General features: G+C 38.6%; 1 protein-coding gene across 1 annotated transcript in view; it reads left to right on the top strand.

The window, feature by feature from the left end:
* Positions 1–15,704, top strand: part of OCA2 (OCA2 melanosomal transmembrane protein) — a 189,381-nt gene that overhangs the window by 148,794 nt on the left and 24,883 nt on the right. Inside the window, exon 22 of the mRNA XM_009931146.2 lies at positions 2,369–2,462. Within this exon, the coding sequence (XP_009929448.2) occupies positions 2,369–2,462 (94 nt within the window). The remainder of the gene's footprint in view (positions 1–2,368; positions 2,463–15,704) is intronic.

Here is a 15,704-nt window from a genome sequence, read left to right as displayed (position 1 = left end):
CACTGTGTATGGTAAGAAGCCTAGGTCTCAAATAGCCTATGGTGTCTCACAAGAATGCTCCACTATGCTTTTATGATCTGTAGGGATATACCCTTCTATTGATGTGCAGTTCCAATAACGTGAGCAGGGCTCCTCATAGAGAGAGAGGACCTCTGCACCCGCTTCCACTCCTTTGCAACACCAAAGCCTTAAAAACAGAGCAAGTAGAAACCAGCTCACCTAGCATAGCTCCTGGGAGAGCAGAAAAAAAAATGGATGAAAAAAAATAAAGGGACAATTAAATATACGAAATAAAAAGTCTATTGGGGAATGCAGGGAGTGAAGGGAATGCTTTTCTTCTCTCTCATGGTCTGCAAGATTTCAGCTGCTTTCTTTTTCCAACATGGGATCAGCTCAAGAGCTGCTTGAGGCTGCTGACAAGACAACAGAACCAGCCTCCTGTTCTTAACAGGTGTTGTTTAGGCCACTCACCTGAGACAGCAGGTATCCATGTTCAGATGTCTGCTCTGGGATGAAAACCTCAGTTTGCTACCTATTTTGTGTTGATAATCATTGACTATCCTGAAGTAAATAATAACCATGCTTTCTCTTTGGACTGAATTGCAAAAATCTTGGCCACATAAGGGCTTTTTCATGGAAAGCTTTGATTTTCATGCAGTCAACTTTAAGAAACAAAAAAAAGTCCTGACTGACTTTTTGGGGTTTAGTTGTTTCTCAAAGTTGTTGCTCTGTCCTAAGAATGACCAGTCCTGTATCTCAGTATCCACGGACACTGGTATGGCTTTGAATCTAAACTGGGACTAAAATTATCACAATCAAGCTCTTTCTTCTACCCTTTTTCTTACTAGGAGAGGAAGATCTTCCTTTCTCCAATGTTCCTTCCACATCACATATTTTCTCTCCTTTTCCTTACTTCTGAACTCTATCACGTCTTTTTATTTGAATTTAAGAGTGTTCTATTATTTTTTTAAGAATATTTTTAGAAGTCTGCTTATTTTGTGTGCACTTTCAGGTGCAGAAGGCCATATGCGTACCATGTGTGAATACTTAGGGGAATAATCCTGCCTATATTCTGACTTTTTCTTTGGTAAACTGATCTCTGGGTGACCTGAAATATTTACTAAGTCAAAACAATTAACTGGAGCATTAATTATCTTCTGATATGTTTCTCAAAGTTGAACCAGAACAGTGTCCACTGAGCAGTAATGTTTAACAGGGCCAGAATGAGAAGAGTAACTATATGCCAAAGGGACAAAAGGAAGATGTGCTTAAAGTAATGGATTGTTAATGCGGTGATGTATTGCAAAAGAGAGACTTGCCATAGTATAAAAAAATTTTCTCCTAGGTGGTTGCTTCTTTTGTTCAAAATTTCAGTCAAGGAATAGAATGTAGGAGTCACTGTCACTTCCCGAGTCGTGTCTTAGATCAGAAACATTTGCTGAAGACATCTGCTTCGTGGAAGTCAAGTACACAGCATTTATGAAGCCTGAGGTATGACTCATGGGAAATCTATAGAAAATGGGTCAGTCTTTCTCAGCTCTGAATACCTGACTGCTCTGCATTGCCAGATTGTTGAAAGTTTAGAGAAAACACAGGGATAAATTAGTTACTGGAAAAAGCTTCGGAGAAGAGAAGTATGTGGCTCATCCAAGAGCATATATGTGCGTTGTAAACATGGCATATTATGGTCTTTCAGTGTGTTGGTTTCCTAACAGGACCTGTAAAATGTAATTTGATGACATTCACTGAATAAAGTTACATTCTTTTATGTATTAAAGAACCATTTTGGTTTGGTAAGCAAACTTTGTATCTGTGGCGATCCTTTTGCCTTAGCAGACCGATGTGAAACAGATTCATTTCCCTCCATTGTCCCACTTACTGTGTTTTAAATTTCTATTAAAAATATGTATCTTAGCAATTTGTTAACCTCCCTATAAAAAAGACACTAATTCATCAGTGTCAAGTTTGCATAAGGAAAAAAGACATCCATTTCTCTTAGCATCCTCAAACTGTCTCATCATTTGTTTTCAGCTCAACTGATGGCACCTTCTTGTATGTAAAACCAAAAATCAGCAAGCTGATCTGACTGCAAGTCTCTGGGGTCATTCTGAAACTGCTAGATTTGTGTTGTGTTCCTTCCCTATTTTTCTAGCTTATGTAGAATCAGAGAGTGATACCAGGCTAATCTTTCGAAGTGTGAAGCTATTTGTAGGATGTGGAGATAATGTCTGCATGTTTCCTTTCAAGCCTATACAACAGAAATTGACTTTTCTAACTAGCACATCTTAGGACTTCAGCACAGAATAAATAGGGGAAGGGTAAGAAACAGAGCACAACTATAAACTGGTATTTGTTTTCTGAACTTCAGGTAATGGAACATTGATTGGAGCATCTGCGAACGTTGTTTGTGCAGGAATTGCTGAACAGCATGGTTATGGCTTCTCTTTCATGGAGTTTTTCAGGTACAATTTTAAACTTCTCACCTTAAATCTGTCTTTTTTTTCTTTAGGCAAACAGTGGATCCCCCAGGGAGGAAATTTGGAGAAATTGTCTATAAAATAGACCTTTGTCGCTAATTTATTTTTGGCAAAACAAAGCCTCAGAAATTCCTGCTTTGATCACCCTCAGTCTTCTCTTCACCTCTGTAGTGCTATTAAATTTTTGCTTTGTTGTTAAATACAGTTTAAATGTAATTTCTCATCTTAACTTTTTCACAGCTGTTCCATCACCAGGAGAAAGTGGGATGTCCCAGTTTAGATGGAATAGAACTTTACTTCATGATCCCCTGAGTAATCCTATTTATAAAAACCAATTACTTCTTTTGATAAGCTGCTTAGCAGTGAAAGTGCAATGAGCAGCTACTAATAGCTCATGTTGTTCTTTAATAATGGTTTAACTAATAATTAATAATTAATAATTGTTGTTTAATAATGGAACTTCCTCTGCAGGTCGTTCATCAGCAGATTTTTAAGGGATAAGGAGTACTTAATGCATACAACATTTTAACATCTTTCCAAACACCTCCAGTTTTTGAGGCTGTGGTTGAAAGATGTGAAGGCAAACTGGCAAACAGAGGACTAGACACGAAGTTAAAGTTTCAAGTGTAGTTGATTTTAAATAAAATAGAAATCCTTGCTTGTTTTTCTGCATACTAGGGAAAAGGATGCTGTTAAGTTTACACCAAAATTATTTATCTTTTTTTTTCTTTACGTTGTTTCTTTTAGTTTCTCAGCTCTATCCTCTTTCCTTTGTATTTTACCTCAAAGCTTTCAAACCTGTGTAATTAACATGATTAATCATACAGGAGTGTCTGGAGCAGAGTCGAAGATAACCCTAAAAAGAAAGATGGTCTGAACTGTTCTTGCTAAAATTCTTGCTGTGAACATGTGCTGCTCACAGCACAGTTTATCTCTTCACCCGTAGTCTTTTGATGAGATGTTTTAGAAAGATAGAATGCCTATCAAATCAAACTCTCGTTTGTCAGGACCTTTGAGACTGCAGTACAGTCTTAACAGACTTCTTGGAAGTCAAGCCCTTGTACAAAATGATGGTGATACAGCAATATTGGGCTTGGGTATTGTTCTGTTCATGTTTCTCAGATACTTGGTTTGTCGTTTGGGGATTTAACTTGTATTTAGCATTAACAATGTGTCTTCTATGTAGACTTTATAATGAAATATTCTTAAAGCTTCCATGATGCCAACTATCTAAGCAGAAACAGGGATGTAAAGCCTGACTAGTCTCTTCAGCATTGTTCACTGGAATGTATTCTTTGGGAATATTGAAGATGATACACAGCTGTTCTAAAATTACCTTCTATATGTATGCTTTCAGTGGGAATGATTATTGGGGAAGGCTGTAGTCAATGTGAGCAAAGATGTGAGAAATGAATCCAGAGCGGTCACAGGAAGATAGCAATGAATATTAGTTAGCAGAAAGAACATAAAAGCTCACTTTTGTTGGCTTCTCAATCACCAAGCAGACAGATCATGAGCTCCTTTATAATTTGTCTTAGGAAAATATGTTTCAGTCGAATGTACCCCAACTAAATGTTTTCTGAGGTTTCACCTGGCATTAAGAGGTATTGTATGTATCCCTTGAGGCTTTTGTTCTTGCTTACTTTATTTACAAAGGTTGTGTCAAAGCATGAAGTGTTTTTCCCTGTTTGCCCAGGATCACTCATAAGGTTTCACGCCTGCATGTAGGGTCCTCTGTGGTGTTTCTACCGGTATAGACACAGATTCTTACTCTCTCATCTTGCAAACCCCTGTGAAACACCAGGGAATAAATCATGGAAACTGTGTGTGGGAAGATGATGGCACTCTGCTGCCTGACTTTTGCTCAGATGCTTTCAGTGTAATCTGGGCTGGTATTGTTTTGCAGTTCTCGAGTGTTTCTGTGCAGGAAACACATGACATGCCTGTCCTGGCTGGTGTCTGGGGTCATAGCGCACAGTACACTACTTCCCATATGCTTCCTCCCTACCTGCATGTTAAGCCAAAATTATGCAACTAGGTGTAAGGAGGGGGTTTGCTAGCAGCAGCTTTTTTGCAAACCATGTTTTGACATGGTGATCTGAGGAGGAACTCTTGGCAGCGTTGCTAAGCATGCCTGTTGAGTACACCTAAACACAACAGGGGTGGAGAGGCTCTGGAGGCTGTGGGTGCCTAGTGATGAGGGGCATAATAATGACTCTCTGTGTAGGGAGAGAAGGGAAAACGCAAGAACGAGTCTCTGTGTTCTGTAAGCGGGCTAATGGGCTCATGACCATTCCCACGTGTGTCTTTGTGCGGTGACACTTGGTGCGGTTCGAGGTTTCTCTGCTCTCTTTCAAGAGGGAAGCAGTTGCAGCCCAGCTGGTGTGTTGTGCAATGCTGCTCTGCTGCCCAGCCAGAGCCAGAGGTGGCCGGGTGTGATAACTTGCCTTGAATGCTGTGGTCTGACCAGCCTGATGTGCTTCTACCTGGAGTACCTTCAGCAGAAGAAATCCCGTGCAAGGGGGAACTGTGCCTGAATAACCATGAATGCTATAGTCTGTCAGAAATCTAGCATCCTTGGGAAGGTGCCCCTTCAGAGCCACATCTAATTGCTTCCTTCCCTGGATCAAAAGTCCTGTCTCGCCAAGGACCTGGGAGTGCTCATGTCCTTCTAGACTGCTGGACATGCCTGGATGTAAGGGGAAGACAGCCAGCCCCAGTGTCTCATCCTCATCATCCAAGCAACTCAGGCCCATGTGCTGGAAGTGTAGTGCCCATAAGAAGGTCCCAGTAGGACAACATTTAGGTGAGAAAGATTATACCGAGAAAGCAGGGAGAAAGGCATAGATCCTCCCTCCCTGTGTTGAAGCACCTTAAAGCAGCCTGGTGTCCAGAGTAAACTGCTGATTGAGGAGATACCAGGTCCCAAACATACATGCCTGGCTGCGAGTGTGCTGGCCAGAGTCACCAAGTATCTCACCTAGAGTGCATTCAGGACTTGTTCCCTTCTCCCACATTACCCATCAATGCATGTAGAACCCAGTTTTGTCTGAGCAGTGCTCACAAGGGGAAGAGCAAGATTGATGGTGAGATAAGATCCCTTGGTTGCTATGAATTCAACTTGATGTTTTTGGCTCTTATGAGATTTTCTTGATACTTCATTATGTTCCACCAAAATAAAAAGTTTCTCAGCCCTTAGAATATACAAATACTGTAACAAACTTATTTTATCACCATGAAAATATTTTTACCTTTGAATCTGTTAGACATGATGGTAGGGCAACAAAAAGGGGCTTCTACTAGAATGTCAGCCGCAAAAGGGAGATTAGGGGACCTGTGAGCCTGCCACTGAATGGGGAAATGACCTGCTGACAAAGGACATGGAGGAGGCAGACTATCTCAGCACTGTGATCAGCAGCACAAAGCCCAACTGGAGACCAGTCACTAGTGGTGCTCTCCAGGGTGTTCGTGATCCCCAGTAATGCATGTTAAGTTCAGCCATTCTGGAACTCAGCTTTTAACCAGCCCCAGAAATCTGAAGGCAAATAATGAATAACTGCCACTGGATGATTCATTTGGACTACCTCAAATTCAAAGGAAAGAAAGCAATGTTAAGACAAAAAGAAAACTGAAAGTCCTAGGAAGATCAAGTTCAGAAGTAGCAATTTGCTTAAAGATGCTTTTGCATTTTTGGAGCCAGTCCAGCCACATTAGATTCCTTTTCCACCTTGGAAACTCATCAAACTGTATTTATGTGTTTTAATCTTTTATCCTTTAAAAATCTTACATGTACCCTACATTTTCATTATGCTTCTGATAATTCAGAAGGCAGAGCTGAACACAATATTCCAGCCACATTCCTCTTATTTTTTTCGATTTTACAAAGATAAGATTAAATACAAAATATGGAGCTATTTGCCTTTTTGTTGTTAATCTAGTCCATTTAAAATTCCTGTGAATTTATTATTCACTATTAAATCCACATGTCTTTCAGGTTTCATGTTACTTCCTTGAGTGCAACCATATCTATGTCTCCCCCCTCCCCCTTGCCAAGTTCTTGTACTTTTCCCACATTATGTTACTAATTAACATATCGTCAGTGGGCAGAGATAAAAGGGAACTGGTGTGCTATGTGATCTAATAACTGAATTGGAGGATGGACAAAAAGATAAATATTTAAGTTGTAAAAATAGAAATAGTTGTGAGTCAATGGGGTTTGGAACAGGATATGGAGAGTAGATAATTGCTGTACATGGTCAAGGGTAAACATCAGAGCATTATGCCTCTGGAGAGAAGAGCAATTTGTTTTGGTAGTCTTGACCCTGTAGAAAACATCAATATGAAGGTAATTGCTCAGAGACAGCATATATGAGGAACCAGAAGGCAGGGAAAGACAATACGCTTTAAGTCTAGCTATCAGAGAAACATTAAATCACAAATAAGAGCTTAACATAAAGGAAAAACCCAAATGTAGGACAGCATTATTTCTCTTGGCAAATGGTCAGATAAGGACAGTATAGTCTTGTTGCCTGAATGATTTCCAGAGGTTAACTTAGTGATTTTATATCAATTAAGAATATAGACTAATCAAGAAAGCTTTGATATTCTCGAGGAAGAAGATAAAAGAAATAGCATTTTGGATGTCTCTTCTAAGCTAGATGTTTCATTTCATGTTAGTTTTTTAATTTTTGCTAATATATTTCTGAGTTTGTTGCAATACGGCATTCCACTAGGTCAGCCCACCCTACAGAATATGAAAATGACCCACAGAAATTCTTTTGTTACCAAAAAAAAAAAAAATTGATTCCAGTTTCATAACATAAGAAGTTCTCAGTGCTATAGGGGCTTTAGTTATCTTTTTCTACTTGCTATTAGAAGCGCGAGCTTGATTTTAATTTTCTCTTTAAGAGAGGCATTTATAACCTTTTAAAGTTACACAGTATTTCAAGCATAAAATAAGTCATGTTCCTTCATCTTATTGTAATTCAGTACCAATCACCCCTGTGTGTCTGTGGTGCATGATGTGATAAAAAAAGCATCACAGATAAGTCCTGGACCTGTTTGACACAAAAAGGAAGTGGGTATTTTGGGAAATACTCTAATTTTTTTGCAAGCATATTTTGGCTGACAGTGAATATATCATAGTGCAGGATAAATAGGTAAGAGAAGAATGGATTGGCTAACTCTGTGTAATGGGATAAGAATATGGGAGAGATGATTTGATACATGAGGACATCAGTCTGCCCAGAGGAACTGGGTATGAGCCTAAGGACCTAGTTTAGATTACAGTGGTAGGGTTAGCTGGGCAAGATCCTGAAAGCATTGTGCATATTTTCAGGTTTTGCATTTTTTGGTCGTTGCTCTCCCTTTATATTTCATCTGAAGAGCTGAATTAATATTTTTTGTCTTCGCTGGGACTAACAGTAATTTGGAAGTGTCAAAAGATATTGGTTTCTGATAATAGTTTAGGAAAGAATTTGTTTCATCATAGGATTTGTCTTGGGAGATATTCACAGCAAAACTATTTACAGTAGGATATCCCATTTATCCCTGCTTGAGAGCACTCACCCGTAAAGACTGTGAAACAGTGCTTCCTGTGAGAACTGTCATTCATGCATGTGGGAGGACAAATGTGATGTTCTTTGCTACCCTGTGTATCCTATTTAAACAACTTCTTGGAAATAACAGTTTAAAAAAAAACATTGGGCTCTGTAAAGCCATATAAATATCTCTACTTGATTATGTGTTAGACAGCTGCAGTCCTGTTTGTTCCTGTCAATTTAGTGTCATTTCCCCCTATTTTCCTGCTATTAGCTCCACTCTGTGTCAAACACTGCTGCTGTTTTAAGGCTGATTCTGATCAGAATAAAACCATCCCTACTATTTTGGGTGTGAATTTTGGTGATGGAGACTTCAGCTGAGTAATGTGGTATCCAAACACCTGAACATCAATCGCTGGTGATCTTTTTGATCACCTGTGCAGCTCCACAGGAGAGAATTTTGGGATGTTCAAAGTAGCTAAGGAAGGTTCAATGAACTGTTGAGTAAAGGTTTAATGATTATGATACACAAGTTAGCTTAATCTCATTTTCCACTACTCTTCTGATCAGTCAAGAAGAGTAGCTGGTCATGGGTTAAATGTTTATATTTGACACGATAACAGATTTCTTCTGTTCAAATAAGTGCAAATGCAACATTTTAGCAAAGCCCTTGCAACAAACATGTTAACATACACTTCCAGTCTGGATGAGTTTTAACTTTGCACAACTCCTACTTCACAAAATGTCCAGAACTTTTACATTTACTACATTAAGTTGTCTTCATTTTTATCTTGATTTCTTAACGTGTGTAAGGAAAATATTAGAAGGGTTTTTTTAACAGCTCATTTTGATCATAAATTTAAAATTCAATTACATTTGCAAATCCGTTTCTTATCTGACTTATGGAACCGAGTTTAACAAATGTAATTTAGATTTTGACATCCTGTTCACTACTGTGCTAGGAAGGGCAAAGCTATAGACAATCTTAATTTTCAGCTGATCACTCAACAAAGTAGAAAGGTAGTTCAACACGTATTCAACTTTAAATATAAGGTTCTAGACTGGGTTTGTTAAGAAGAATGTCAGTTTTATTTCAGCTATGCAAGAACAATTATTGCAAGAGTTTAAATTTCCAGTGTTGATCTAACAACTGCTCTCAAACCAACAAATGTTACCTTGACATATGTGGCAGCTGAACAAAGTGAATGCTGCTTGTTTTAGATAGTTGCATAGCTTGCATCAAACCCTATCAAAGTAAGTACTGCTGCAATAATGTGGTTCAAACCATTTTAAGAACAATTCCTGAGTTATGGATGGGTTTTTGAATGTTTCTTTTGATTTTATTTAAGATCAAGAAACACTATAAGTGCAAATGTAAACTAAAATTGTTTTAGCTCATTTGTTTTTCGGAAAAGGGGGACGAAACAGTATTTTGAGATTTTAAATATGAGGATATTTCATTTTCCAACTTTAAGTAGGATTAATATGTATCCTGTGAAGTTTTTCAAGGAACTTAACATTCTCCTGTGTCTTCTAATTATAGCAAATATCCTTGAATTGTTTGGCCTGTGGACATAAAAGAATTGATTTCTTTCTTCTCTTTTTGCCATGAAGTCTTTTGTATTAACAAATTAATTTCCAGTAAAGGTAGATAAGGTTTAAATAGTTATCATCTTACTCAGCTTAAAATAAGGTTATGTGATTCAGGTATTATTAAATTATTTTTTGTGGTTTTATCTTTTAAAGTCTATAAAATGTGGGTGTCTTCCAAGTTTTTGAAAAAGGACATTTAAAATATGATTGCAATGATCCAGTGTTTCACAGGGCTTCATATGAAGCACCGATCCTCTAGACATATACACATTTAATATTTCAGGGTAAGCTCTTGGAAGTAGTATGTAACCAGAGGTTCATAGAAAAATTCGAGTTGGAAGGGACCTCAGGAGGTTTCTTGTCCAGCCTTGGGCTCAAAGCAGAGTCAGCTTATAGGCTCCATAGAAATGGCACAGCCTTTTGGGGCAACCTGCTCCACTGTCTGACTGTCTCCGTGGGGAAAATGGTTCTCCTCTAGTTTCAACTTGTGCCAGTTTTGTCTCACTGTCCTGCCATGTGCCGAAGTGAGGACCATGGGTCCAGGTTCTCAGTCACCCCTTGTTGGTGCTGGGGGCACTGCTAGTGCCCCTGATGCTGTCTCTTCTCCAGGCTGACCCAGCCCAGCTCCCCCAGCCTCTCCTCATGGGGCAAATACTCCAGTCCTCACTGCCTTGGGGACCCTCTGTGAACTCCAGTTTCTCTGTGTTTTTCCTGTGTTGGAGAACCCAAACCTGAATGCAATATCTACATAGGGTCTAATCACCGCTATGCAGAAGGGATACTGTTTGCTGCCTTTGCTGCTGGGGTTCCTGCAGGCTCATGTGCAGATCACCACTCCAGGGCCTTTCTCACAGAGCTGCTCCCTTATCACTCTGTCCCTGGATGGTGTTGTGGCAGGGGCTTTCTGTCCCCATGGACAAGACTTGGCATTTGTCCTTATTGGATTTTATAAGGTTCTGGTCTTCCCATTCCTCCAGCTTGTCCAAGTCCTGCAGGGTAGTGGCCCTGCTTTCCACCTTTTCAACCAATGTGAGACTGTAGTCCAGTATTTCCAACTTTGCACAACTGTTGTGTTATGCAATGATATAGAATATTAGTATTCAAAATGGTCCCAATCTAAGAAAGAAACTGCAAATATCTGTTTGTGTTGAAATGGGAATTTTGATTCAGCATCACATGTAACTCTTCTCATTTGATCTTCTGTGTTGAGAGCTATGCTGAAGCATTCTGGAAACACGAAGGGACAGCTTTCATGCAGTCCAGCATGAAAATAGTAGTCCTTTTTTCCTGAGAGTGGCAAAGGCAAGGACATAACATGGCTTCTCGTAGCAGACAGTTTTCTAAAGTATTTTGAAGAAATGATGTCACATTTTTAGTAATATAATATATTCATCTTCTTAGCTAACCTCTGGCCAGTGTCACCAACTTTTAAACATGCGTAGGCTTTCTTTAATTTCCAGCACTGTTAATGACTACTTTCTTTTTGTTTTATCTTCTCCGCTGCTCTGTGATACTCGTGTTACCAGAACCCATCACCAGGATCCATGCAGATAGAAAAAGCTGTGTTCCTATTGTGAATTTTGGCTTGTGACTGCTTATAACAAACATAAATATTAATTTGGGTTCGTAGAAATCTTCGTATTTGCCTGGCCTGTATTTTGAAACCATAGGCCAGCTGCAAAACTAGGAAGAAGAACAAAATTGTTGTTTTTTTGAGTTCTAGAGAAAAACTTGACTGTATTTGAAGTGTCTTGAAGGTGCATGGTGCAGACGTGAGGTAACACGGTCCGTCAGCCTTGAGTCCTTGTCCCTGAATCTTCCAGTTTGAGAAATGGGTTGGAATGTGCTGCATTTGCAGTCTGGCATTCCCATTTGCATTTCCTTCCTATAGAAACAGGGGGAGGGGAGGTGGGGAGGGAGAGAATATCTGAAGAGAGAGAAGGAAGGGAAAGGCTGTTGTGCACCCAGGTCTCATGGTCTCATTTCAGGTTGGAGCTGGTACATGACTAGAACACAGCCTGCTTAGAGACTCACACTGCTATGTTCTTGGAGCAAGGCTTCTTGTACTGCTGTTAACACCTAGCTTCCTATTCTTCACACATAATGTGTCTTGGTCATCTTCTCTACCGCTGATGAATTGTTACATTGCGTGAGATTTGACATGTAGATGAATGTTGAAACTCATGAACTAAATCAGATGTGCATCAGGATTCCTGTAACTAACCCAGAGTTAGCTTGCTCTGTGGGTTTGTATTTTAAATTATAAATAAGAAATCACATTTACTGTCTTTTTATTAGAGCAGCCCTGCATAAAAAATGATCTCTTACAAAATGAGAATTTAAACAATATCTGTGAAGAAGTTCATTCTTGCCTCAGCTTGACATTTGTGAAAGATTTAAAATTTTGTCTTTCTTTAGACTCTAGTTTAATGCTGTTGTTTCCATAGCTGACTTTTTGCATATGCCAAGGCTGTACAAATTTTCTGAATTAATTACTCTTTCAAGTTACAGAGCTATGTAGGTTGTTACATAGTGAATATTGCAGTAAGAAAGATATTATTTATTTATAGACTTTCTTGTTTAGACTACTCAAATGTTTTTGCATTTCTTTTTCTAATAATCTATAAAAGAAGCTGAAGAGAAGATAAAGCCGTACAACATTTAGGTGGGTGAGATAGATAGGTTTTGGGAAGTGCTTTGTGAAACTTTCACACCATTTTTTTTTTTAATTAACAAAATTATATTTTTATGAAAAGATTCTTGAAGTATCCCCAGCGTCCTGGATTTTAGTAGCAGATTATGATTTGTGCTGAAAAGAGGAACTGAAAATCAGAATGTCTGCTCCAGAGAACAGTGTAGTGCTTCTTCAGTGTCTTTTTAAATAGTAGTCATGTAAAAAGTACAAAAATGAATTACTAGAAAAATCTGTAGAGAACAATTTTTCACTGGTGGGTGATGCAGTTTAAATAAAAGCTCTTTCTTAGCTCACATGTCTGGCCATGAGGATTCATATTTTACCACTACTAATATGGGCTGAAATCAGGTGAGAATATTCACCTTTCTAGCAAGCTTTTAAAAGGTGAACAAATTTTTCATTTCACTGAGTTTATTTCCACCAGATCCTCTAAAACTACTTTGAGTGGTACCATATCTAAATGTACAGAATTTCATGGCTAGATATAAGATATAATTAAAATGGGTGTTCTCCAGTTTTAGAAGCATCTGGAGTGAAAACAGGACGGATCTGTAGCTGAGTAAACTTCTACAGCATCAAGGCAAGAGTTAATTTGCAGACTTTCTGCTTTTGCATAGAGGTAAATATGCTTTTAATTGCTAAAAGGCACAAAATGAAGGTCATATGTAGCATTATGCTGTTAGGCTTGTCATGACTGTGATTTAAAAATTTAAAAAGACCCTGGAGCTTATTAAATCAAAGAGATTTTCTGCAGTTAAAAGAGGTCAGTGCATTACTTTCATAGATAATTCATCAATGTCAGTAGTGCTAATGAGAATGCAGGCCATGTGTCAACAGTTTGTGTGTCCGTGTCTCTGCTGCCATTGTGGTCTAGCACAATGTTTCATTGCAGATTGTTGAATGAAAGGCTTGCTAGTGCCTTACAAGCCATGAGTAGGTCCATGTGACAAGAGAAGAGAGACCGTCTACAATCTCTTTTGAGTGACTCCACTCACTGATGATCATGCCCATCTCATGTTGTCAGCATGTTTTGCTAGCTAAGATTAGAGGAATATTTCTGGCAAGAAGAGAATTAGGACTGAAATAGTCTTTGCTGCTTTCCCCCACTGTGTCTTGGAGCTGACAACTGGCTTGAATTTCTTCTTGTTACCATCTCAGTTCATATAGTTCATGGAAAAGGAAAAGGGTCTCATTTTCATGGATGTGATGCCCAGTTGACCTGTGTGCTGTGTAGTGGTACAAGATCTGTATGTTATACAAAAGGAAAAAAAAAATCTAATAATGCAAAATCTTAATCTTAGTTAATTTGGTTTGGAAAATATTTATAAAAATGAGATGTTTGCCACAAGTGCAGGAAGCCTTTGGTGTATTTTAAACTACAGTGGTAAAATATGATGAGAAATGGAACAGAAACCTTAAAAAAAGAGCAAGTCCATGCTGTTACAGGTATAGTTTTCTGAAATGTAGAGGCTGCTTCTGAAATCACATCAGCTACTGTGCCCCCTCTCCCTGTGAGCAGCAGGGTTCAACCAGTCCAGACTGGCTTTATTTTTCACTGGAAAGTCCTGTTCTCTCTTTAGACAGGAGATCATCTTGTTAGGGCCTTAGTAAGGATAAAAGTTATTTTCCTTCTATGATATTTGTTATTCTAGGAGTCATCCATCTCCTGTGCTTGATGCAACAGTAAATAAGGGCTTCAGTGAGGTACAAAGCACTTTCCTCTCCCTTTGACTTTCTGGGAGAGAATTCATCTTTGTCAGGGCCTTACAGTTGATACTAGCATGTACGTTAAAAATGTATGTTCACAGACAACTAAACAATTTACCTGTTTGTTCTTTGTTACTTGCTCTTGAATGACACCTGGTCCAAAAGTAGTTAATCATATGGAGGTTAGCTTTGGGGTTGGCATGGCTGAACCCAAGGCTCTTTCTCTTATGCAAAGTGTGATATCTGTTTTTTCTATTATTCAGGTGGTCAGATCAGATCCTGCCTTCAGGTAGCTGTGTGTCACAGCCATTCAGGCCAATGCAAATAGCCCACCTGGAAAAAATTAGAAATGAGCTAATAATAATCCTGCTAAATATTCTGAGTTCTCTGTGTATGGATCAGGACTTGCTGGAAGCCTTTTTGTCTTCTTTTACACTGATTTCACAGCCATCTGTGTTTCATGACTTTTATATGCTGAAGATTTTTTAAATCTCTCTTTCTGTTTCTCTATCTGAAAGATAGTGGCTACTGCTGCTGCATATGCTTCTCTTGATCTTACCATTTTTGTTTTATTCCTGCAGGGTATCTTCTGGGGAGGTTCTAAATTCCTGCCTTTTGCCTAAATTCTTGCCTTTTGAAAAATGAACTGAGAATGTTTGCCTTACACAAGTGCTGTCTGGACTGTTTGAAATGTTAAATCGATTGCTGCTCAGATGCTGTCCCCACTGTTCACGGGAACCTTGCTTACTGATATGTTTCATTGTGACTGAGACTTCATGTGTCTTGAAGGGATTCATTCTGAAATAGACTGAATCATAGTTTTAGTTTTCCCGATGTAAAGACAAGCTTTTCAAGTCTCAAAAGTGTCCTCTCCTCAGAAAGGAGCAGGTCTGTCTGTAGTGACAGGGATAAACAAAATGTTAAAAGAAAGGAGGTGAGCAGTAAGGCTATGAATAATCAAACCAGGGAGAGAGAGAAGAACATGGTGGCCATTCCAAAACAGCAAAAGCCAAAAACCAGCAAAGAAAAAAAAACCAACAAAAAATCCCTGGTTGTATTTCTTAAATACAACATATCGATGAAGGCTGTTTATAGTAAAGGCTATTTGCAGTGACTGGGAGAACAGCCAAATAAAGGATTATTGCTAATGGAGTCCTCTGCTTTTTCTGCTTGAGTGAGAAAACTTTGTAATCAGTGGTATGTTTTATTTAAATTCAGAAGACTTTGGATTGTTGTTGATAGTGATATTTTCATGCGCTATTTCCATTGACTGTTGAAACCAGCAGGTAGTCATATTATTTAATATAATATTTTCTATTTTATAAGGTTAAATAAACTGTATGAGAATAAAGGCAACTTAGATTATATTGCATTTTTACACCTATGACTGTATGGATTATTTGGCCTAGTGGTTACTATGGTGAGAAACATAGCAGTACTCCTGTATAGTACGTAGTCTGTCACATTTTATTGCATAAATGCAATATTAAAAAAAAAAAAGCCTTTATCTGTCACAGACATGGGAGCAAAGTAGGGTCTTTGGGATCTCTGGGCTTTAGTTTCAAAGTGAAAGCCTGCCACCTGCAAATTGTGCCTGTTTGACAAGAAAGGTTTTCATTTTGAAGGTTTTGCAGGAATATCTTTTTGACAGATTGATTGTGTAAGTCTTTGTGTTGCTCTAATAACTCCTTT

Source organism: Opisthocomus hoazin, chromosome 1, assembly GCF_030867145.1.
Source record: "Opisthocomus hoazin isolate bOpiHoa1 chromosome 1, bOpiHoa1.hap1, whole genome shotgun sequence".
NCBI lineage: Eukaryota > Metazoa > Chordata > Aves > Opisthocomiformes > Opisthocomidae > Opisthocomus > Opisthocomus hoazin.
This window is presented reverse-complemented; position numbering and strand designations above follow the sequence as displayed.